Source organism: Myotis myotis, unplaced genomic scaffold, assembly GCF_014108235.1.
Source record: "Myotis myotis isolate mMyoMyo1 unplaced genomic scaffold, mMyoMyo1.p scaffold_m19_p_16, whole genome shotgun sequence".
NCBI lineage: Eukaryota > Metazoa > Chordata > Mammalia > Chiroptera > Vespertilionidae > Myotis > Myotis myotis.
This window is the reverse complement of record NW_023416320.1, coordinates 11,058,502-11,082,271: the sequence shown is the minus strand read 5'-3', so window position 1 is coordinate 11,082,271 and position 23,770 is coordinate 11,058,502. Positions and strand designations below refer to the sequence as shown.

Genomic DNA, 23,770 nt, shown 5'->3' with positions numbered 1-23,770 from the left:
GAAAACTATACTTTAAATAGTAAATGTTTTTTACATTTTTTATGAACTTTTAAAATGCAAATATTAATTAGAAATTTAAAAAATTCAAAACTGCAACTTCAAAGTGGTGCTCCGATATATAATTGATATACATAAGCACAAGAAATGTAAGGTAACCTCAGATTTTACCTATACAATAAAACTATTTGAAATTTAAAATCAAGTAAGCCAATAATGAAAAACTAGAGAGATTATCTGAAAATAAATGCATTTTGAACAACTAGTGGATACTAAGAAATGAACCACTTTATGCTGGATGAACCACTTTTTGAGAACAGGGATGCCAAAAGTAACTTTAATTCCTTAATCAATAAAGAATGCAAATCAAAGTTTGTCATGAACCTAAGCTTCCACACACTGGAGCTTAATCTGTCAATTCTTACTTTAGGGTATGTTGTTAATCAACATTAGCATTCACACAGCATTTTAAATTTTTCTAATTTTAAAATTATTTCTTATACCAATGCTGTGAATGAAGATAGCCTATCAAAGACATTACTCATACATACAAGAAAGCAAAAATGGAAACCTCTAGCTATGAAATTAATAGTGAAAAGGTCCCACAGGCTGGTGATCTTAGACTCTGAGTCCCTCAGAGAAGCAAATACATAAAAGTTCCTTTGCAGGGGACCAGGCCATCCCTACTATGTAAGACCTTCATAAAGAAAAGCCCCATTAAAGAAGTACTCCCAAAATAAGATTACATAACACATAAGGAAACAATCTACTATAAGAAACAGTTAGGAACACAACAAAGAGTAGGATTAGAGTCTCAAGAAATGCATGTAACAGAGCTGATAAAAATACAAAATAATTATGTTTAAAACAATTAAAAACAAAAATTAAGCTAATATTCATAATTTTATATATTTACATAAAAGTATATTTGTAGTGACTTAATGAATATATACATATCTATGCCTTGTACCATAATACATCAGACTTAATTTAATTATAATATGAGTTGATATTCCCAAATTATTGAATATCCATATATTAAAAAACAACGTGAGTGTAAATGTATTCTGTACCAAGCCCAGTTGCTTAAATTAGTGTCATCCTTGGAAAACAAAGATAATTAGCAATAGATCATGGTGAAAAGTTTGTATTCCACACCCAGCATGGCATTGAAATAATATAACCCTTATTTGACACCTTGACTTCTGCGCCAATCGAAACTTCTCAGTATAAATCATTTTACTTCTAAAGTACAATGTTTGACTACACACTTTTTTTAAAAGATGGAAAAAAGCAGCATAAAAAATACAACTAATATGGAAATGAAAAAGGCAACAGAGGGTCAACACAGGGCACATGGACAAACTGCACATTGTCAGTTAATATGGATATTAACCCTTGAGTGCCAACCAATATCCTAGGAACTATGCTAAAATTGCCAAGGCATTTTGAGTTAAGGTTTTTAAATTTTTTCCCCCACATAAAGAGTGAACTACTAGCATCTAATAGTGACACTGCAGGAGGAGCGCGGTAGCGCTCCAGGCACTTTTGGCGAAAGACAGGAGGAGCGCGATTGCTCTCCCTGGCACTCTAGGGGTTAACATTATCCCCATTTTTATAGATGATGAAGCCGTGGCACAGAGGTTAAACAATGTAATCATAAGTTGCAGAGATAAAATTCAAGTTGTTTGATCCCAAAATCTCCTCCACAGATTCCATTAACTTAGAATCACATTAAGAGACCCTGATCCAATTCCAACTATGTGTGGCACTTCAATTCACTGTGTTTCCATTTTCTAATACATAAAATAAGGATGCTGGTCGAAATCATCTCTCCAACAATTCAATTATATAACTGTAAGTTGATGGAATTAAGAGAAACATCTTTGCTCCTTTGTCAAATTCTGCAAAATTATATACCAAAGTCAGAGGAAGGTAGTTCTTAGGAGAGAATCTATGGCAAAGAGTGGGGAAATAGCATACACAATTTAGCTAGTTTTCCCGGGGGGGGGGGGGGGGGAATACACCTTAGAGAAAATTACTAACATTCTATTTTGCTGTTGGAAAGGTTACTATAGAAACTAAACACATTACTCTAATTTTCTTTTTTCCCCCCTTTGGTACCCACATTCTCTGCCAAATCTTAGAAACATGCTTGAACACATTTGGGGATAATATTAAGTGTCACTATAATTCTAAACCATCCATACTAGCAAATCACATTAAAATGACATAAATGTGCTTTTTTGAGTCAGAAAATCAGCACTGAATAAAGCATCTTTAAAGATTCTGGATTCACTTTCTTTCCTCCACCTCCTAATTGTTATACCAAATGCCTCAGTTATCAACATATTTCAACAGGTCAAGAAAAATTAAAATAACATATATGATATTACATTAGTTTGAAATGGTTTGTCAGACACAGTCATATAACATGTATATAATTACTTCCAGGTAAAATTATATCATTAAAAGTCAATTAAACCTTGTACACCAATGTTCATAGCAGCATTATTCATTAGAGCCAAAAGGTAGAAACAACCCAGATATCTATCAATAGATCAATGGATAAATAAAATATTATATATATAATAAAACAGTACTAATCCATAGACAGGAATGAAATTCTGACATATGCCACTACATGGGTGAACTTTAAAAACATTACCCTAAGTGAAATAAGCCAGACACAAACAGAGAACTATTGTATGATTCCTCTTATATGAGGTACCGCGAATAGGCAAATTCAAAGTGACAGAAAGTACAATAGAGGTTACCAGGAACAGGGATGGGAGAATGGGAATGTGGAGTAATCATTATAATGAGCATAGAGTTTTAGTTTGAAATAATGAAAAAGTTCTTGAAATGGATAGTGGTTATGGTCACACGACACTATGAATATACTTAATACCACTGAATGGTACATATAAAAATGGTTAAAACAGTGCATTTTAGGTGCTTATATTTTACCACACAAAAAATAATTAGAAAAAGTTAATCAATGATACTGGGAACCTAATATAATAGGTACAAGGCAGAGAAAGAAAAACCAAGATTTAAAAGACCAGTTCTTGGTACTCAATGATGTTTAAAGACATTTTATTTTACATCAAGCAACATGGCAAACTAATTTGAAATGAAAATTTTTCTTTTCCACTACAAAAGCAAAAAAATTTTGGATAAAACACAGTAAGAATTTGTTTTAGTACATGAAAGTGCTGTATGTCTTTTCTTTGGCCTAGCCAGTGGTCGGCAAACTCATTAGTCAACAGAGCCAAATATCAACAATACAACAATTGAAATTTCTTTTGAGAGCCAAATTTTTTAAACTTAAACTATATAGGTAGGTACACTGTTATTAACTTAATTAGGGTACTCCTAAGGCTTAGGAAGAGTCACACTCAAGGGGCCAAAGAGCCGCATGTGGCTCGCGAGCCACAGTTTGCTGACCACTGGGACCTATTCTCCACCATTTTCTAACCTCTGTGCCTGGGAGTGTAACCTGTATGAATATATATCTGTACTCTTGTCCTCTGCTTTCTGGTTGGCTTCAACTAATGAGGGGCAGTGGCAGGAGACAGAAATGAGAGAGGAGAAAGAAGTCAGGGTATTTATTCCCTGTTCTGATAACCTCTCTCTCCCTGGCGTTAGCCTAGTGGTAGCAACAACATCCCAGTGTTAGTAGGTCCAGATACGGTACTACCTCCAGTGGTTTCCCGTCTCAGTCAACACCTATTTCCTTTTATTAAACGCTCTTATACTGCTTGATTTAAAAATGCTATCTTTTTCTAATTCAATAGCCAACCTTGAAAGAAGTAAACGCAAATCTCGAAGTATCAGAAATGAAGAGGAAACACTACGTCATGGTAATGAGGGTAACGAGTGGGAAGTGAGCCCATGGTGGCAAGTGGAAGTGTCAGTTTGGTAAGGGTTTAGGGGTTGCACAATGGCATTCAGGGGCTGAAGACAAGGCTTAGAGACCGAGTTAAGGAGTCCTTTGCCTAGGCCTGGGGCCAAAAAGAGCTGCTTCTTCAGCAAAAGGGATAATCTCTTAAGGCTTCACCAGACTGAAGAAATAGCATAGATGTTTTCTATAATGGGCACTAAAGTGGGAGGGAGCAAGAAAGAAAAACACCAACCTCTCTCTCCTCTCTTACTCCAATGTCCTGTTTGTAACACTCCCCAAAGGATTAGAAATGGCAAAACAAACAAACAAAACTGAGTAAACTGGAATAAAAGGAAATTGAGGAAATGAATAGAAAGAAAATACAGAGAGCTAATGAGAGTAGAAAGGACAGGGAAAAAAAGTGGTTCAAAGACAAAAGGGTCTCCAGTTAAGTAAGTTTGGAAACTCTACATCATTCAATAAAGTTTACCTGTTTTCTTTACTGCGGGAGCTTTTGTATTCTATCAATATTAGGAATCTCTAAGAAAGAATTAACTGCTTTTACCCTGGAAGGGATATGGCCCGTTGACTTCATATGGGCACATTTCTAGATTCTACACCTATGCTTCATGGGGGAGGAGGGGCTGCAATCCCATTACTTAGGTCTTATGTTTCTTAAGATTTGGAATGAGCAGGGATAAAGAAGTTGCTTGCACAGGGGTCAAACAGATCTACTACACACGTTTTAAAGCCTCAAAGCAACTAAAGAAAAATGCCCTTTTAACTGAGTTTGGTCGCTTTTACAAATTTGTAAGAAAAAAGAAATTAACACTTCTTTACTTGACTCTTTTTCCCATTCTGTATTTTGCCAATAGCTTTGTTTCCAGAGGAAATTATACCTTTATACAAAAACAAAAACATAACTTCTATCTCCATCTATTATAGTATTTCTCAGAGATAAAAGTTCAGCCCTCCAGAGGGTGTTTTGAAAAACTATTAGGGTGTTTTGGGTTGACTCAACGATTGAGTGTCACTACTGGCATTTAAGACTCTCACAGATACTCATGTAGCTGAAAATCCTGTTTATAATATTTGGACATAAAATTGAATTCTGTTTTAAATCTAAACAATATATTTTTTTGCATGTCTGCTTGATTTTATTATACACTAAGAGTTCTAAGGCAACTACTGAAATGAAAGGAAGACTAAACTTTGAAACTTTACTACGAGTTTGCCACTATATATTTTCAAAAATCATGCTACAAACAACAATACCATGGTATCTATATATATAAAAGCCCAGCAACCGGAACGGGGGAACAACCGGAATGACCGGTGGCCATGACGTGCGCTGCAGCAGCTAACCTGCCTGATCCGGGCCCTAATCAGCCTCCCACCCCGGCTGGCCACCACCCCATCTCCCAGCTGGCCCTGCCCCTGATCAGCTCCCAACACCCCGATTGCGGGCATGTCCGGCCAGCCAACTGCCTGTGACCCCTACCCCCTGCCAGCCCAGCTCGATGGGCCCCTATCAGGGCAGGCCTGCCAACCCTACCTGTGCACGAATTCGTGCACTGGGCCTATAGTTTAATATAGACCTACACAAGTCTATTTGTACAAGTCAGATTCACAGTAATTATACGTATTTGATTATGTTGTTATGTCTTCTAATGTAGTCATGCCAGAGTATTTATATGTGAAAATACATATCATTGTACCTTAAGTTACTTTCCTTTTATTCTGTATATTTTACATAAATATTATAGAGTTTTGAGATCATATGTATATGTAGGTTATTTTTCATTTTCATTTCACGATAGTAAAGGAGGCACAATAAAATATTTGTTACCAAAATCAGCACTCACTGGCATGTTGGGTGAGGTTAGGGTGTTAAAAATGAAAAATAAGGGGCCCCACTGGGTGGCTCAGTTATTTGGAGCTTCCTCCTGTGCACCAAAAAGGTTCAAAAAGGTCGTGGGTTCAATTTCTGATTAGGGAAGAAGCCTAGATTGTGGTTCCGGTCTCCCGTAGGGGTGCATACTGGAGACAACTGATCAATGTTTCCCTCTCACTCTCTTTCTCTCCCTTCCTCTTTCTCTAAAATCAACAAAAACATATCCTAGAGTGAGGATTAAAGAAAAAAGAAAGGCTTTTAAGATGATCCGAAGAAAGGAGAGGACTACGGTTCTGACAGAATTGAAAACCATCAATCTAAAGATAACAATACCACCCTGGTTCAAAAAGGGGGTAGAGGACGAGAGGGTACAGGAAGGGGAGCATGAGCCTCTTTTCACTAACCTTCTAAATTTCCATGCTTCTGAGAAAGCATAACGTTACTGTGTCTCAGTTTCTACCATTTCACAGCACCCCCACTTCCTGCACTACCTCACTCCCTACTGAAACTGATTAAAATACTTGGACCTAAAAGGAACAGTAAATGCACAGCCACTGCTACCATCTCCTCAGGAGCCTCTGAACCTGCCAGCTTCCACAGAGGTGAGGTCATCTCCATTCTCATTCCTGACAGGGAACTCTGTGCTATATATCACCCTTCATTTGGTAACAGAATTCTTCAGAAACACTTACCTCAGTAGTAGTTCCAATGTCAGCAGATGGGCTGCATGTGCTGGTGTCTGGAGGAGCTGTGCCCACACTGCTTCTCACTGGGGAACTAGGAACAGGCCCAGCCATGGTCTCTGGATAGGCTGAAGCACTGAGGCTGCCTCTCTTCTGAATCTTATTCCACACTTTTCGCATAATGTCAGTTAGCTCATACAACAGCTGCACCTGAGCAGAAGAAAAGGGAAAACAGTCTTTCAACTTCCAGGCACAACTGACTTAATGTGAGAAAATTAAAACAAGTCCAGGAAAACAAGAATATATATCAATGTATCACTGATCATGATCTATAATCTATGATAGGCAATTATTATATATTATCATGAATATTTTGTCACCACACTATGATTCTAATAAGAGATACAAAGAAAAAATTCAGATATAAAAATTTATAATTTTCAGCATTTTATCATGATTTGAATTTAAAACAGATATAATGATTTTAGTCATACTTGAAATCTGCCTCATTAGCAGTTGGATATTTTATAAGCAATTTAGCATTTTCATAGAAAAATAATGCTACTATGATAATAATGCTAATATAACAGGTTATTCCAGGAAAGATTTCTTTTTACATATGAATAAAGCAAACATAAAGAAATGCCTCTTAACAGAATCAAGTTAGAAATCAAATATATCTTAGTAAGTATGATTATTTGGTGTTTTATGAAATAATTAACATAAATGATTCCCACATTTAAATCCTATTTCTCAGGGGAATATATCTGAAACTGGACTTCTTGCCCAGCAAAATAATGTGAAAAAAATAATAGAACAGTAAAGGAAAAATGTTAAATATGAGACTTTTCTATAGATAAAGAACATAAATCATCCAACCTACTATTTCCCTAGGATTTGTCATTCCAATATTCAGAGAAAAAAATGTTTTAACTTGCACATTGTTTGACTAAGTTCTAAGATATTTACACAAGATTTCATAAATAAGCATTAATCATGGAATTTGTATGACAACATATTGCCATATACTGTATAAAATAAGCCCAGAGAAAAAATGCCAACACAATATATAAGCAAATCCACAGCTGGATACCATATTCTGCTTGCCATTAAAAAAAAAAAAAAAGCAAAATTCTTATATTTATAAAAAGTTTCAGCCCCAGGACACATCCAGATGATAAAGCTGGCTTCTTATGTGGGCAGAACAGATGCATAAAAACACTGTTGTCAATCCTTATTTGATATAAAACAGTACTGGGTTACAGTTTTCTCCTTTTTGTGTGATGAAGTCTCAAATCTCAGGTTATAGCTCTTTTTGTTAAAAAAAAAAAAAATCTAATGGCTAGAGATCTTACAAAAAACCTCTTAAAATTTTAGTTCAAATTCTTTCGTCCTTCATTATCATGAATAAGTTCTCTCTAAAAAGAAACAATCTATGGCAACCCAAATTTTTTAAATGATTATTTTACTTTTCCTTAAACAATTAGAACTGACAAATAAGGAAAGCATAAGCCAAAGAAAACAGGTTCTAAATATTTCTAAGGGCATAAGGTTTATTTACTTAAGGGATAGATGCGAGTTTATTGTCACTACTTCTGATTGTAACACTTACCATTAAATAATTGTATACGAATGTCACAAAGGATACTGTGTATTTAACATACCAAGCAAACTCTGACACAAACTTTAAACCTATTTTTATTTTCAAAGGAGAGAGTTGCTATCACAGAGCTGAGACTCCCCAAAATCTCTTTAAAACGAGCACCATGAGAGGCAGCAGTATATGGGATATGTATGAAAATAATTAAATATCAATATCTGGAGTATCAAATAGTAACTCAATATCAAAAATGTAACATTTTATTGTTTAAAAATTAATTTCACATACAGATTCTCATTTCATCTATGACCAGTCAGAAAGGAGACAACTGGATTAGAGAGGCTGCCATAAGCCTCAAGGAGATCCATTCCTAATGGATAGACAGGATTTAGGTGGGTGCAGAAAGCCATTCCAGTCAAAAGAACAGCAAGAGCAAAAGCCAAGTGCAACAAATGATCATCATATGATGATGTAGGGGCAATAGAAAATCCTATTCAGTTAGGAAGAACTTGTCTTACAGGGTATTAGTAGAGTCTAATAGAAGAGTTGTCATAAAGGTAGAGAGGAAGAAGAAAAACCATGGGTACACAATGTCAATGGAAACCACAGAGGAATGACACTTCAACAAGCAATTACTTACTTTTTTTTAATCTTTATCGTTGAGGGTATTACAGATGTCCCCCTTTTTTCTCCCAATTGCCCCCCTCCACCCAGGTCCTGACCCATCCCAAGGCTTTCACCACCCTATTGTCTGTGTCCATAGGTCATGCATACATGCATATAAGATCTTTGGTTAATCTCTTCCTGCCTCCCCGCCCTCCTTCCCTCGAAGATTTGTCAGTCTGTTCCATGTTTCCATGCCTCTGGTTCCATTTTATTCATCAGTTTATTTTGTTCATTAGACTTCTTACTTATTTTGATTTTTAGATTCAATTGTTGATAGATATGTATTTATTGCCATTTTCTTCTTCCTCCTCTTTCTCTTCTTAAAGGATACTCTTCAACATTTCATGTAAAACTGGTTTGGTGGTGGTGAACTCCTTTAGCTTTCTCTTATCTGGCCAGCTCTTTATCTGATCTTCAATTCTAAACACAGCTTTGCTGGGTAGAGTAATCTTGTTTGCAGGTCCTAGCTATTCATCACTTTGAATATTTCTTGCCACTCCCTGTGGCCTGCAACGTTTCTATTGAAAAATCAACTCACAGTCATATGGGCACTCCCTTGTAGGTAAGTGCTTTTCTCTTGCTGCTTTTAAGATTCTCTTTGTTTTTAACCCTTAGAATTTTAATTATTATGTGTCTTGGTGTGGACCTCTTTGGGTTCATCTTGTATGGGACTCTCTGTGCTTCCTGGACTTATAAGTCTATTTCTTCTACCAGGTAGGGAAAGTTTTCTGTCATTATTTCTTCAAGTATGTTTTCAATATCTTGCTCTCTCTCTTCTCCTTCTGTCACCCCAATAATGTGAATATTCGTATGCTTGATGTTATCCCAGAGGCTTCTTACACTATTTTCATATTTTTTGCATTGTTTTTTATTTTGCACTTATGATTGGATTTTTTTACTTCCTCATATTTCACATCGATTTGATTCTCAGAATCCTTTACTCTATTCTTGAATCCCTGTAAATTATTCTTTATTTCAATTTCTAACTGGTCCTTTTTCATGTCTTGAAATTCTAAGATCCTTGTAAGTCTCACTAAGTCCCTTGAAGCTCTCATTAAGCTCCTTGAGCAACCTTATAATCATTATTTTGAACTCTATAGTTTGCTTGATTCCGTTTCTTTCCTTTTTGATATGTTTCTTTGTCTCTGCATTTTGGTTGCTTCCCTGTATGTGTTTCTATGTAGTAGGTAGAGCTGCTATGTTTGCTGGAATTAGTAGAGTGGCCTTGTGTAGTAGGTGTCCTGTAGAACCCAGTGGAATGAAATTTCAATAAGCAATTACTGATACGTTTTGAATAGTGCAGAGAGCTCTAAGTGAATATGAATTGAGAAAGACTATTTCATTTGGCATGGAGGTTGTTACTAATCATAAAACCTCAGCGTTAAGGTGGTGGTGGGTAGGAAGAGATCAAACAAAGAACTTGTATGCATAACCCATGGATACATAAAGTAGTGTGGTGAAGGCCTGGAGTGGGGGTGGACTAGAAGGGGTCAATGGGGGAAAAGGAGGACATATGTAATATTTTCAACAATAAATATTTTTTAAAATAATTTTTTTAGAAACTTAGTTTTGAAAGAAAAAATTTTTGCCAAAAATATAACCTTTTTCATATAGAGCATTACACTTACATATTATAGTTTCCCATATCTAATTTTCTTTAAAATATAAAAATGAAAATCGGAGGATTAGAGAAATCACAAATGAGTAAGTGGTACAAGAATACAAATCCAGGTTTGTCTGAACTCATGAGTGTGTTCTTAGACAGTAATGCTTAATTCCATTATTCTGGTGAAAACTGAACATAGATTAAAGCAGTAAGACTGAGTAAATGGACAGGAAACAAGAATAAAACCCATTCTTTCTCTAGTTCCACATACTTTTAAATCCAAAAATGCAAAGATAGTTTTGTTTCTAGGAATGCTATATAGGAAGAGAAAATAATAGCAATTTATTGGCAGAGGGAAAATTGAAATTACAGAGATTTCTATAGGCTTATTTAATTTTGGGATGAACACAAATTTTAAGGTCTGAGAGACTAGTGTCTAAAAAGATTGAAGGGAATTGTATAAGTTTGGTAAAACAGTTAAGATGAAGGGACTACTTGACAGGAATCATCCCTAGGAGGGGAAAAATCTGATTAATCAACTAAGTTATATATTTTCTGTGTACAAGGCTCTTGAATGGCAATGAGTTCGAGGAACTGACACAGTAGTTTAGGTCTCTATAGTTGATATAAAGAACTACAACAATGTCTGATATAACAATGAATTTTCTCTGGGCCTGCCCTATATATACAACCAACACTACTTTTTTAAGTATATAAATTACTTGAGGCCTCTGTGTCTTGGCAATAATGAACCAAATTAATTAATGTATAAGGGTCAACACGATGTCACTCTAATGGATAAATAAAAGAATAATATGTATTTAAGTAGGAATTATTTCTCTGAAATGGAATCAAGAAGCTTATCCACTGACTACAATCAAAAGTCCACAAAGCTTCTGATAATATATGCAAATGCTACTGTAAGGTATTTACATTGTTCTGGGGGAAAAGCTCATAGCTTTTACCAGATTTTCAAAGAAGTCCAGAGCACACACAAAAAAGACAAGTACTATCTTTCACAAAAAACACAAAAAACAAAAGCAGATGAATTTATAAGCAACCATTCATGAGAAAAGTTTGAGTCATTAATCTTAAAAGAAAAAAATAGAAACATAAGAAAAATTTTAGGATCCTATATACATATGGATGTTTGTATTTTACAGACCCATAATACATTTATGTGAGGTAGGATACACAGAAAATAAAGACACATAGATATATTTCACTAAGAAAGATTAAACATTTTTTGGCAAAAGATTTTATAAAGTTTAAAGGCAAATAAGTGTATTATCAATATAGGGTTTGTATTTATAGAGTATAAGGGAAGATCTTCAAAATAAGAAATGTAACAGAAAAATTGGGTACAAGATAAAAATTATCAATTTATAAAAGAGCAAATTCACTGGCCAATAAACATTCAAAAACTGCTCGACCTTATTAGTAATCAGGAAAATACAAATTAATGTAAACAATATGAATTGCCAGCTCACAAAAAAGCAAACTCAATGGCCAATAAACATTTGAAAAGATGCTCAAACATCTGGTTTCATTTCCCTTCAACATGAGGACTTCCTTTAGGATTTCTTATAGTTCAGATCTACTGGTGATTGATTTTTTTATGGGAAAATATATTTAGACTTCATTCATAAAAGTTATATTTATTTAAAATTCTGGATTGAAAAGATTTAAAATATTTTTTTCACAATTTAAAAATGTTGCTCTTCTGACTTGTGGTTTCTTAGGGCAAGTAAGCTAAAAATCAAATCTTGGTTCTTTTGTTTGTAATGTATCATTTTTCCCATGATACTTTCAAGATTGTTCATTATCTATGGCTTCTAAGAGCTGGATTATGAAATGTATAGGCATTGCCTTCCTCGTGTGTTTATCTTATTCATCTTTGTTTCCCTCATTTCTGGCTTACATGTAGAGCTCAATAAATATTCGCTGAATTCACTTGTGGGGAAAAAAATCAAATCATCATTTGTAATTTTGACAGAATCCAGAGGAGAGTCTGGAAGCATATGCTAAAGTAACCACTCGTGTTTACTGGAATCTCATGTTTAATCATTAAAATTCTGATTAATCTGGCACACCAGGGTATAAAAAAATATTAACTCCTTACTAAATCTTTGAGGACACACTGATTCTTCAAAGCTATACTCTGTGTCTTCCTATTCTTTCAAGAATACAACTTCATTCCACCAGGGATATTCAGATCAATTTATGAGAGGGGTCTCACATAACAGAATTGATCTAAACTAACAAAATGGCATTCATATAGTATAGAATTTACAAGTTTTAAACATAAATATCTCACTTAAATTTCCCCAAATCTTATGATCAATTTTGGTTCTAGCACATGGTTAATACTTTAACAGAAGTTGGTTTGTGAGGAATTATCAAGAAGATAGCTCGGCTGACATGGCTCAGTGGTTCAACATCAACCTACCAACCAGGAGGTTATGGTTTGATTCCTGGTCAGGGCACATGCCGGGAGCCGGTCCATCCTTGCTGTTTCAAGGGACCTGGCATATATGGCATACTGTTCTTATTATGTTTGCTCACCTTCTTGGCACTGTGTTTTAACCAAGGTCTCCTCTCTGAGAAAGGTTGTTTCCCCAGGTAGGGATTTTCCCCTGAAGTTAGGGAGGGAATAAAACCCCTCAACTAAGTGCCAGGTGGGTAATTAATCACTTTAACTATGAACAATCATGCTTAAGCTATATAATCTTTACTCCCTGGAATGGAGATAAGAAACGCCCTAACCTTTGTAATAGAGATTGATAGGATTGAATCAACTGGTATAAATACAGTTGTAACAAGACAGCAAGACTCAGAACTTAGAACACAGAACTCAGAAGACAGAAGGGAGAAGACAGAACCTACACTCAGAACCTCGACACAGAACCTAGTGAGAGAACATGGCAAAAGATCCTGGACTGAACCTGACTACAGAAATTGGCAAGAGAACCTGACTAGAACCTGGTGACTGAACCTGGCTGGAGAACCTGGACAGAACCTGGCTGGAGAACCTAGCGAGGGAACATGGCTACAGAACCTGGCTGGAGAACCTGGAGAACCTAGCAAGAGAACATGGACACAGAACCTGGCTGGAGATCCTAAGCAGAACCTCTCTGGAGATCCAGACCAGAACTTGGCTGGAGATCCTGGCTGGAGATCCTGGCTAGGCTGCTGATCAACTGAACACTGTCTCCGTGTCCTTCCTTCTTCGCCGACTCCGTCTACACCTTTGGGAACCCCTGGACCTGCTGGGGTTGGACCCCGGCAGGCACATGCCCAGGTTGTGGGCTCCATCCCCAGTGTGGGCCATGCAGGAGGCAGCTGACTGATGATTCTATTTCATCATTAATGTTTCTCTCTCTCTCTCCCTCTCTGAAATCAATAAAAATATATTTAAAAAAAAAAAGATAAAGTGGAGTTAATAAGAATGATTATATTCTGAGTGAAAGGGATTCTCAAGGCATGAGGTTTATTCAGTCTTGGTTTAAGTCTCAAATAAAGGTCCTTGGTATTTGAGGAGCAGCAGCAAGTATGCCCTGGGAGGCAGATTACAGGAGAAAGTGACAGAGGAAGGAGACATTAGAAAATACCGGCCTAACATAAGCCCCTACTAGTATCTATGTGATGACTTTGCTTAGAAGTGGTTTATATTTAAGCAACAACAAAATCTAAGCTTAGTTCCAAACAAGGTAAATATCTAAAGAGGATATCCCAGAACTCTAGTTTTGAGCAATAGTATTACATTTAATAGGATTCCATACAAGTCACAACATTACTATCTCAAAAAAAAAAAAAATATATATATATATATATACACATATACGTGTGTGTGTGTGTGTGTATATATATATATATATATATATATATATATATATATTAAAGATTAATAACAGTGGAGTTCTAGACTAAAACAATAATGGTAACAGTATTTATTTTAAGCTAGGATGGCTATGGATAACCAGAACATGTAGAGTAGGATAATTCTCCCAAAGCTATATGATATTTCCTAAGTCCCTAAATTACAAGATCTCTGGGAGACAACTTCAAGTTACAGTTAGCTGCTGATCATACAGGGATTAAGCTACTACTACAGATAAATATGAATACTTTTTTAATATTATCTCTAAAAGTTTCTTCATATCCCTTTGTAATCTGTCCTTCTTATTAGTCCACTTTCCTATTACTCCCTCCTTCCCGCTCCCTGCCCTGCCTCCAGATAACAAGGAACCTGCTTTCTGTCACAATAAAGTACTTTGAATATTCTAACATTTTATATAAGTGGAATTATTCAGTAAATACTCTTTTTGGTCTGGTTTCCTTCATTCAGCATAGTAATTGTGATATCCATCCAAGATATTTCATTTTATCAATAATTCAGTGTTTTTATGGCTGAGTAGTATTGCATTGTACACAGAGGCCATATTTTAATTATTCACTTATTGATGAACATTTGGTTTGTGTTCATTTTTGTGCTACACAGACAAAGCTGCTAAATACCTCTGTGTACAAGTTTCTGGACATATATTTTTGTTTCTCTGTGAAACTACTTCGGGAGGAAAGGCTAGGTTGAATGGTAAGTGCATGTTGTTGGGGGTTTTTTGTGTGTGTGTGTTTTTCAGGAATTTTGAAGTTGTTTCCAAAGTTGTTATAATTTTTATATTCTTACCTGCAGTAGGAATGTAAAAGTATTCAAGTTGGTTCACAATACTCAGTCTTTTTTATTTTAGCCAATCTAAAAGATGCATACGGTATGTCTTCATGTTTTCTTTTTCCATGATGAATAATCATGTTGTGCATCTTTTCAACCTACCTACCTTACATGGTAAATGTCTGTTCAAATACCTTCCCCATTTTGTCTTCATCTTATTTTATTTATTATTATTTGTTTCAACTTATTGAGTAAAAAGGATTCTTTAAATATTCTATACAACAGTTTGATGAAAGTGTTGCAATTACATTCTCTACATGTGCTTTTTGCTATCTTACTATGTCTTTCAACAAGAAGACATTTAAACTTGATTATGCCCAATATCTTTGAGTCTCCCAGCAGCACATCTCTCCAGCAATCCTGTGTGGTTTTCAGGGTAGTGATCTTGGGCATCTCTGTTAGATTCATTTGTTGATGTTTCTTGGCACCAATGTAAATGCAAATGATCCCTTCTATTTTCCAATTGTTTGCTACGTAAAAATTACAATTGATTTTTATATATAAATCTTGTCTCTTGCAACACTGATAAACATGTTTATTAGTTCTAGTAATAGCCTCTTAGAGTCCTCTGGGATTTTCTGTAAAACACAGTGTTGAGCAAAAGTAAGTTTACAATTGTTTGTATAGAAAATAATACAATAATTAATAAATAATAATACAAGAATAAAATGTTTTCGCGACTCACAACGATAAACCTACTTTTATCCCATCCTGTATTTTGTCATATGCAACTAGCAAAAGTTTTACTTCTTTTCTTATTTTTATGGCTTTGATTTCTTTTGCTTGGTTTATTGCAGTGGCTAAGAGGTTCAGTATAATACAGAACAGGGTTACAGTAAAAGCAGTTATCCTGGGCATTTTCCTGAACTCAGTGGAAAACAATTCAGTATTTTACAACTAAGTATTATATATGTTTTCTCATATATGTCCTTTATTGGTTTGAAAAGGTAATCTAATACTTGTAATTTACTGAGTTTTTTGTTTATCAGAAATAGGTGTTAAATTTCATCAAATGTTTTACATGTATCTATTGAGATTATCAGATAATTATTCTCCATTGTATGTATGTATGTATTTTTAGAGAGAAGGAAGGGAGAGAGACAGAGAAACATCTGTTTGTTGTTATACTTATTCATGCATTCACTGGTTGTTTCTTGTGTGTACCCTGAATGGGGATCAACCCCTCAACCTTGGTGTATCAGGATGACACTCTAACCAACTGAGCTAGGTGGTCAGGGCCACATTCAATAGCTTTTAAAAGATACATAGGGGTATGGCATTCAGATTTTCTATTTCTTCTTGTATCATTTTTCTACAGTTCAATAAAAAATTTTATTTCACCTAAATTTTGCATTTGTCAGCATAGAGTTGTCCCTTTGTGTCTTACTATGCTTTTAATGTCTATAGAATCAGAGGTGATAACCTCCCCCTTCTTTCCTGATAGTGGTGGTTTATATTAACTCTTTTTACTGTTTCACTCACTTCTGCTCTTTATTATTTTCATTATTTTCATTACTTTGGGTTTACCTTCTTATTTTCTTAGCTTCCTAAACTGAACTCTTATTTTTTTTTTAATTTATTGCTTAAAGTATTACAAAGGGTATTACATATGTGTCCATTTTATCCCCCCGCCCTAGACAGTCCCCTAGCCTCCCCTATCCCCCAGTGTCTTATGTCCATTGGTTATGCTTATATGCATGCATACAAGTCCTTTAGTTGATCTCTTACCCCCCTACTTAAGTGGATGATTTAAGCTCTTTCTTCCTTTCTAATGTAAGTATTTAAAATTATGCTTTCCTGAAAACACTGCTTTAGCTGTATCCACTTTTTCATTATCATTCAATCAAAATACTTTCTAATTTCCAAGTGATTTTGTCTTTGATTCATAGATTATTTTAAACATGTTGTTTAATGTCCAGATAATTATTATTTCTAATATAATTTGACTATGGTTAGATAATATACTATATTAATCTTGATCCTCTTAAATAAGCATAATGAAACCATACTGTACACCTGAAAAAAAATGTGATTCCACAGTTGTTTGATATGGTGTTCTGTAAATGTCAATTAGATGAAGGTGAGTTCTTAGTATTCTTCATATTCCTTATATCTCCAATTATTTATTTGTTTTTATCTAGTGGCTTTATAAAATACTGAGAAAGATGTTATAAAAATGTCCTAATATGACTGTGGTAGTATATCTTTTTCATATCTTCTATATCTCTAATTACTTATTTTTCATCCAGTTGTTTTATAATCACTGACAGAAATTGTATTAAAAATGCCATACTATGATTGAATATTATGTTTCCATTAATTCTGTCCCTTTTTTGTTTCATACCCTTTCAACCTCTGCTAATATTCTTTTTATATGTCTATTTCATTTGAAAAATAAAAAAAGCAAGTCAAGCACTTTTACGCTCTTTGAATGGTATCTTTTTCCTATGCATTTATTTATATTCTATTTCTTTGTATTTCAAATATTTCTCTGCAGTAGTCTTGCTTTTCTCCCCCCTCTATAAATCTTTGCCTTTTAATGGGGGTAGCTGGATCAGGGTCAGCTTTTTCTGTAAAGGGTCAGACAGTAAACATTATAGGCCTTGTGAGCCATATTATCCTTTCCTGCTACTTACTTCTGCAGTTGTAGCATCACAGCAGCCTTGACAATATGTAAAAAATGTTATCCCCAACTTTGCCTTGCAGACCTTAGTTGCAAACTCCTGGTGTAAACTCTATTAGTGAAGAACTTTAACATTTAATGTGTTCATTGATTAAGTTGGTTCAGCCCCTACATATTATTATTTTTTTTGTTTCTATCCTGTTTTTGTAACTCTATTACCACTTCTTGACTTCATTAAATAGGAATATTTTTTAGTGTTTCATTTTATTTTATTATTTTTAAAGGATTAAAAAAAAATTTTAGAGAGAGGAAGGGAGAAGGAGACACAGAGAGAGAGAAAATGAGAGCACAACATTGATCAGCTGCCTCTTGCACGTCCCCTATCGGGGATCTAGCCCCTAACCTGGGCATGTGCCTTGACTGGGAATTGAACCAGCAACCTTTTGGTGCACGGGACAACGCCCAACCAACTGAGCCACACTGGGCAGGGCAGTATTACATTTTAACTAATCTACTGGCTCTGGCTCCACCTGATTGTATTTTTGCACATTTTTCAACTTCAGTATTTTCTATGCTCCATGTTCAAGTTCAGTGATTCTTTCTTCTGTCATATGCAGGGCATATCTTAAAACAACAGGAATTTTTTGTTTCATAATTTTGGAGGGAAGAGTACCTAATCAAGGTTTAGTAGACCACCCTCCCTCTGAGACAGCAGAATTGATTTCTCTCTTCCTTGCTTCTGGTGGTAGCCAGCAATCCTTGAATTCTTTGTGCAGCTTAATTAATCCAATATTTGCACATGGCACTCTCCCCTGTGTGTGTCTTCATCCAAATTTCCCATTTTTATAAGGAAATCAATCACATTGGATTAGGGCTTACACTATGACCTCATTTTAACTTGATTATTTCTATAATGACCCTATTACCAGATAAGGTCTACATATATATAAAAGACTAAGATGCAAAGTATCCCCTCAGGAGTTCGATCACTCGCTATGATGTGTGCTGACCACCAGGAGGCAGAGTGGAACGAAGGAAGGCCCTGGTCAGCAGCCAGAAGGTTCTGATAGTCCCTGATCACCAGCCAGGCCTAGGAACAGTACCCGTGCATGAATTTCGTGCACCGGGCCTCTACTACTAAAATAATGGGTGTTAGGAATTTAACATGTCTTTTGGGATGGACACAATTCATCCATAACAATTTATCTTCTTCTTGGAAATGTTTTTAAGCAAATATCAGCAATAGCATTCAGGGAATAATCTATGAAAGAGTAAGTCATTTCATAATTATTCTCTCCTATATCACTGTGGGTCATAATAGAATGTCAATTACTTGCATTTTAATAAGGACATCACCAATATATAGCAGGTCCAATGTTTACAACATGCACAAATGAAAACTAAACCAAACTGTATAATATACAGTACGGGGGTAGAGGATGGTATTAAAAAGGAGGCTTTATAAAAAAAACACAGAGTTATAGCTGAGCCCACTTTAAAAACATACTTTTAAAACTGGCTTAAAACAACTAATGCTGGGATAAACAGACTTTCAATATCAGATCTAGTAATACTCTAAAAAGTATTCGTTTAAAAATAATATTTCAAATAGAATTCAACACTGAAAATCTATATAAAAATATACTATAGTCTGCTTGAGGTAAAAAAAAAAAACCCACAAATATTAAATTCTATGCAATTAATGATTTGCACAAATCTAGGTGATTAAAATAGAAACCAAATTATAAAATTGTAGAATATAATGTTTGGCCTATATCAACTAATGTTATGAGAATAACAAAATACCTTTTTAAAACAGTAAACAGTGCTTTTTAAAAAATGTATTATATATTGAGCAAAAGAAGTTCTGAATGGTAATCTGAGTGAAAATTACATTTGATCACTTCAACAGACTCCTCCAGTCTGATGGCAAAGTAGTTCATCCGTATTTAAAAACTTTACATCTGCAACTGATTTTATTCCATCAGCCAAAAGATGCATTTATGCAGCCACCATTACATTTTTAAAAGAGTTTAAATTACAAAACTTGAGAGAGAGCCAAAGAAATTCTTAATCTAAACATTCTAATCTTGATGGCCTAGTTAAAAATAAATTTAGGATGCTTAATAGAAGAGAAACTCTGCAACAAAATGGATAACAATTGTTCTTAAATCACATTATTTTACATTTCTTTTCATAAATCAAATGTACCAACCTGGGGATTTGAGCATTTTATTTCAAGCGACTCTAGGTCAACATGGAGGCAGACAACAAATGAATGTCTTGCATCAGGTGCTGTTGCGAGTAGTTTTTGAGATGTCACGGCTAGAGTAGAGGTACAACCCATAGGATCCACTAGGCAAAGTGTCACTTGTTTTCCAAAAAGGGTATATACACTGAAATGATGCAAGCTAATAGTCCAAGGAAAAGCATCACCTGGTAAAAAAGCACACATACATAAATGTTGTTAATTGTCACTAGATAGTAAGTTGTCTATTATCTAAATTTGAATTATAAAACATTCAATAAGGCATAATTAATAAAGAATATAGTAGCCCAACTGGCATGGCTCAGTGGTTGAGAATCTACCTATGAACCAGGTCATGGTTCAATTCTTGGTCAGGGCACATGCCTAGGTTGCAGGCTCAATCCCCAGCCTGGGACATGCAGGAGGCAGCCAATCAATGATTCTCTCTCATCAATGATGTTTCTCTCTCTCTCTCTCTCTCTCTCTCTTTTTCTCTCTCTCTCTCACTTTCTCTTCCTCTCTGAAATCAATAAAAATATATTAAGAAAAAAAGAAAATAAACGGTAAAATGTTAATATCTAAATAATTAGTAATGTAGTATACCAGAGAGTAATATGGTAAACAATTTGCATGCTATATTATTATCGTCTAAAACTGTTAATTTGTATTTATTATAACATACTATTACATCATTAATTACATACATTATAAAACATACAGAAATAGAAATGAAGGAAATGAGATAGAAATATAAATAGAAGTTCTAACTTCGTCTTCCCTCATTCTAGTGGGTTATATTATGCAACTGCTAGGGATGTACGCACTATACTTTAGAGACCACAGAGAGTGTGTTAAGTTAGAAAAATGCAATAATCTTTGCAGTGATTGAAGGTGATCAAAAATCTGGCTGTGGAATGAGAAAAGAACAGAATAAACAATATAATATGGTCTGTTGGACCACCTGGAAGAGAATCATGTGAGTGCTTACTTAAAATACAGATTCTGGGTTACTACTTCAGATCTATTTAATCAGTACCTCTGGTGGTAAGACCCAAGATACATTTCAGTACCTTTCCTTGGTGATTCTCATGTATAATGTCATTTTTATGTAAAATACACTTGATAAAAGTATAAACATTCAGTGATGGAGGAAGCCAAGCTTCCCCGCCTGCCTTGCCAGCCTCTCAGCTGCACTCTAAGCAACATTGTAACAAATATAGCAGCTAAACAAAACCCCGGGATTCAGCCAGCAGGACCGCAACATTGTTTCAAATATAGAAGGTAAACAAAGGCCAGAAATCTGCTTTCAGCAGCGGAGGTCTCATAGTTGGAGCCGAGCCTCAGAGCTAAAGCTGGCCCAGAATAAAAAAAGAAAAGAAAAAAAGGACAGGTTGGGAGCTTCAGTCACCGGCCAGCCTGAAAACAGCCCTCAGCCCCTCACCCAGACTGGCCAGGCACCCCAGTGGGGACCCCCACACTAAAGGGGGAGTGACCAGATGCAAACAGCCATCATCCCCTCACCCAGGCTGGCCAGGCACCCAAGCGGGACCCCCACCCTGATCCAGGACACCCTTTAGGGCAAACCAGCCAGCCCCCACCCGTGCACCAGGCTTCTATCCTATATAGTAAAAGGGTAATATGCCTCCCAGCACCGGGATCAGCGGAGCAGCGAGGCCTCCCAGCACCGGGATCAGCGTGACAGGGGGCAGCAACCAAACCCCCTGATCGACCTGCGGCTCTGTGTGTGACAGGGGGTGGGGCCACAAGCTCCCTATCCCCCTGCTCTGTTCATGACAGGGGGGAGCTCCTCAACCGCCTGATGGGCCCTGCTCTGTGCATGACAGGGGGGAGCTCCCCAACCCCCTGATCGCCCTGCGGCTCTGTGTGTGACAGGGTGCGGCGCCCCAACCCCCTGATCGGCCCTGTTCTGTGTGTGACAGGGGGGAGCTCCCCAACCCCCTGATCGCCCTGCGGCTCTGTGTGTGACAGGGTGCAGCGCCCCAACCCCCGCCCCCATCGGCCCTGCCCTGAGGGTGACAGTGGCGGTGCCCCAACTCCCCTATCGGCCCTGCTCTGTGAGTGACAGGGGAGAGCTCCCCAAACCCCTGATCAGCCCTGCTCTGTGTGTGACAGGGTACGGAGCCCCAACCCCCCTGATGGGCTCTGCTCTGTGCGTGATAGGGGGCAGCGCCCCAACCCCCTGATCGGCCCTGTACTATGCGTGACAGGGGGTGGTGCTGCAACCTCCCTATCGACCCTGCCTTGAGTGTGACAGGGGGCGGTGCCCCAACCCCCAATCGGCCCGACCCTGAGCCTGACTGGGGTGGCATTGCAACCTCCCGATCCGCCCTGCTCTGTGCATGACAGGGGAAGGCGCCCCAAACTCCCCAATCGGCCCTGCTCTGAGCCCGACCAGGGGCTGCACCTAGGGATTGGGCCTGCCTTCTGCCACCCAGGAACGGGCATAAGCCAGCAGGTCGTTATTTCCCGAGAGGTCCCAGACTGTGAGAGGGCACAGACCAGGCTGAGAGACCCCTTCTACCCCCCGAGTGCACAATTTTTTGTGCACTGGGCCTCTAGTCCTATATAATAAAAGGCTAATATGCAAACAGACTGAAAGGCGGAACAACTGAACCGGTAGCTATGAGGTGCGCTAACCACCAGGGGGCACGCACAGAACATGGAGGGTATCAGCAGCAGGCAGCAGAGCGCAGAACATGGCGGGCATTGGCCATGGCAGGATGGTGCAGCAGGTGAGCAGGGATGACAGACCAAGGCAGGGTGCCAGTCGTTGTCATCAGGGCGAGCCTCTGGTGGTTACTGAAAATTCTTTGCTCCCATGCACCACAGTCCTGCCTGGCGTTTGCACCTGCTGCCCCCTCCCACCTGCAGCCAGAGCCACCGCTCACACCGCAGAGGATGGGCCGAAACGTGCCCCTGTGCCCACTGCAGCCTCATGGCCCACAGTTCCTTTGAAGGTGCACGAACTGGTATATTGGGCCCCTAGTGATATATAAAAGATAAAAGTAATAAAATAGCCACAATCCATTGTCCACCGTGTCACTCCCAATGATAAACATTATAGTGTTGAACATGCCAACACAGATTAGAACCAGGATCACATGCTATTTTTAATGTAGTATACTCTCTGGTATACTATATTATGCTATTTTTCCAGGTACACACACACACAAAAAGAAAACACATACACACAACAACAACAAAGCTTAAGTGCCTTACTAAGAGGATCATACTATGAATGTATATATTAAAGAAATCTAAATATGCATTTGTGTCATGAAAGGTGATACTCAATGAATACTACAAGGTAGACCCTCATGAGTTTAAATATTCAAAATTTCTTGACCAATAATAGTTAATACAATTAAAATCAGAAACTTTTAACTTGAGACTTAGATAATAAATCTAGCTATAAAGTAGTCCATAATAACTTGAGTGGAAACAACTAGAACTGCATGATATGTGGTCAGTACTATGGTAATCTGCCTGTTTTCAGACTTAAAAAATGTTGCCCCAAAGAAAAAAATAACAAACTTTAAATCATCTGTAATTAATTCTAAAATTACTTTAAAACCTATAAAGATTTCCATGCTATTCACAAAATAAAGGCTTTGTCAAATTTGTCTTAAAATATTTTGGAATGATTTGAGGTTACACATTTTAAAACTGGTAGTGAACTGTATATAGTTTTCAAGTTTTATGTTATCCAAGAAATGCTAAGTGGTTGTTATGCTGGATAAAAATCAGCACATTTAAATTCATTAAATTAAAAAAAAAATGACATTGAGACTGTCTCAGATATGTGCCTCTGCTTCTA

The 23,770-nt window shown here is 36.8% G+C and overlaps 1 protein-coding gene across 16 annotated transcripts in view; it reads right to left on the bottom strand.

The window, feature by feature from the left end:
- Positions 1 to 23,770, bottom strand: part of VPS13B (vacuolar protein sorting 13 homolog B) — a 613,015-nt gene that overhangs the window by 308,188 nt on the left and 281,057 nt on the right. For all 16 annotated transcript variants that reach the window (XR_004972424.1, XM_036337858.1, XM_036337862.1 and 13 more), the window contains 2 exons: positions 19,900 to 20,120; positions 6,470 to 6,670 (listed from right to left, as the gene is read on the bottom strand). Coding sequence is in view for 15 of the 16 variants with exons in the window: in XM_036337858.1 (XP_036193751.1) it covers positions 6,470 to 6,670; positions 19,900 to 20,120 (422 nt within the window). In the remaining variant the exon portion in view is untranslated. The remainder of the gene's footprint in view (positions 1 to 6,469; positions 6,671 to 19,899; positions 20,121 to 23,770) is intronic.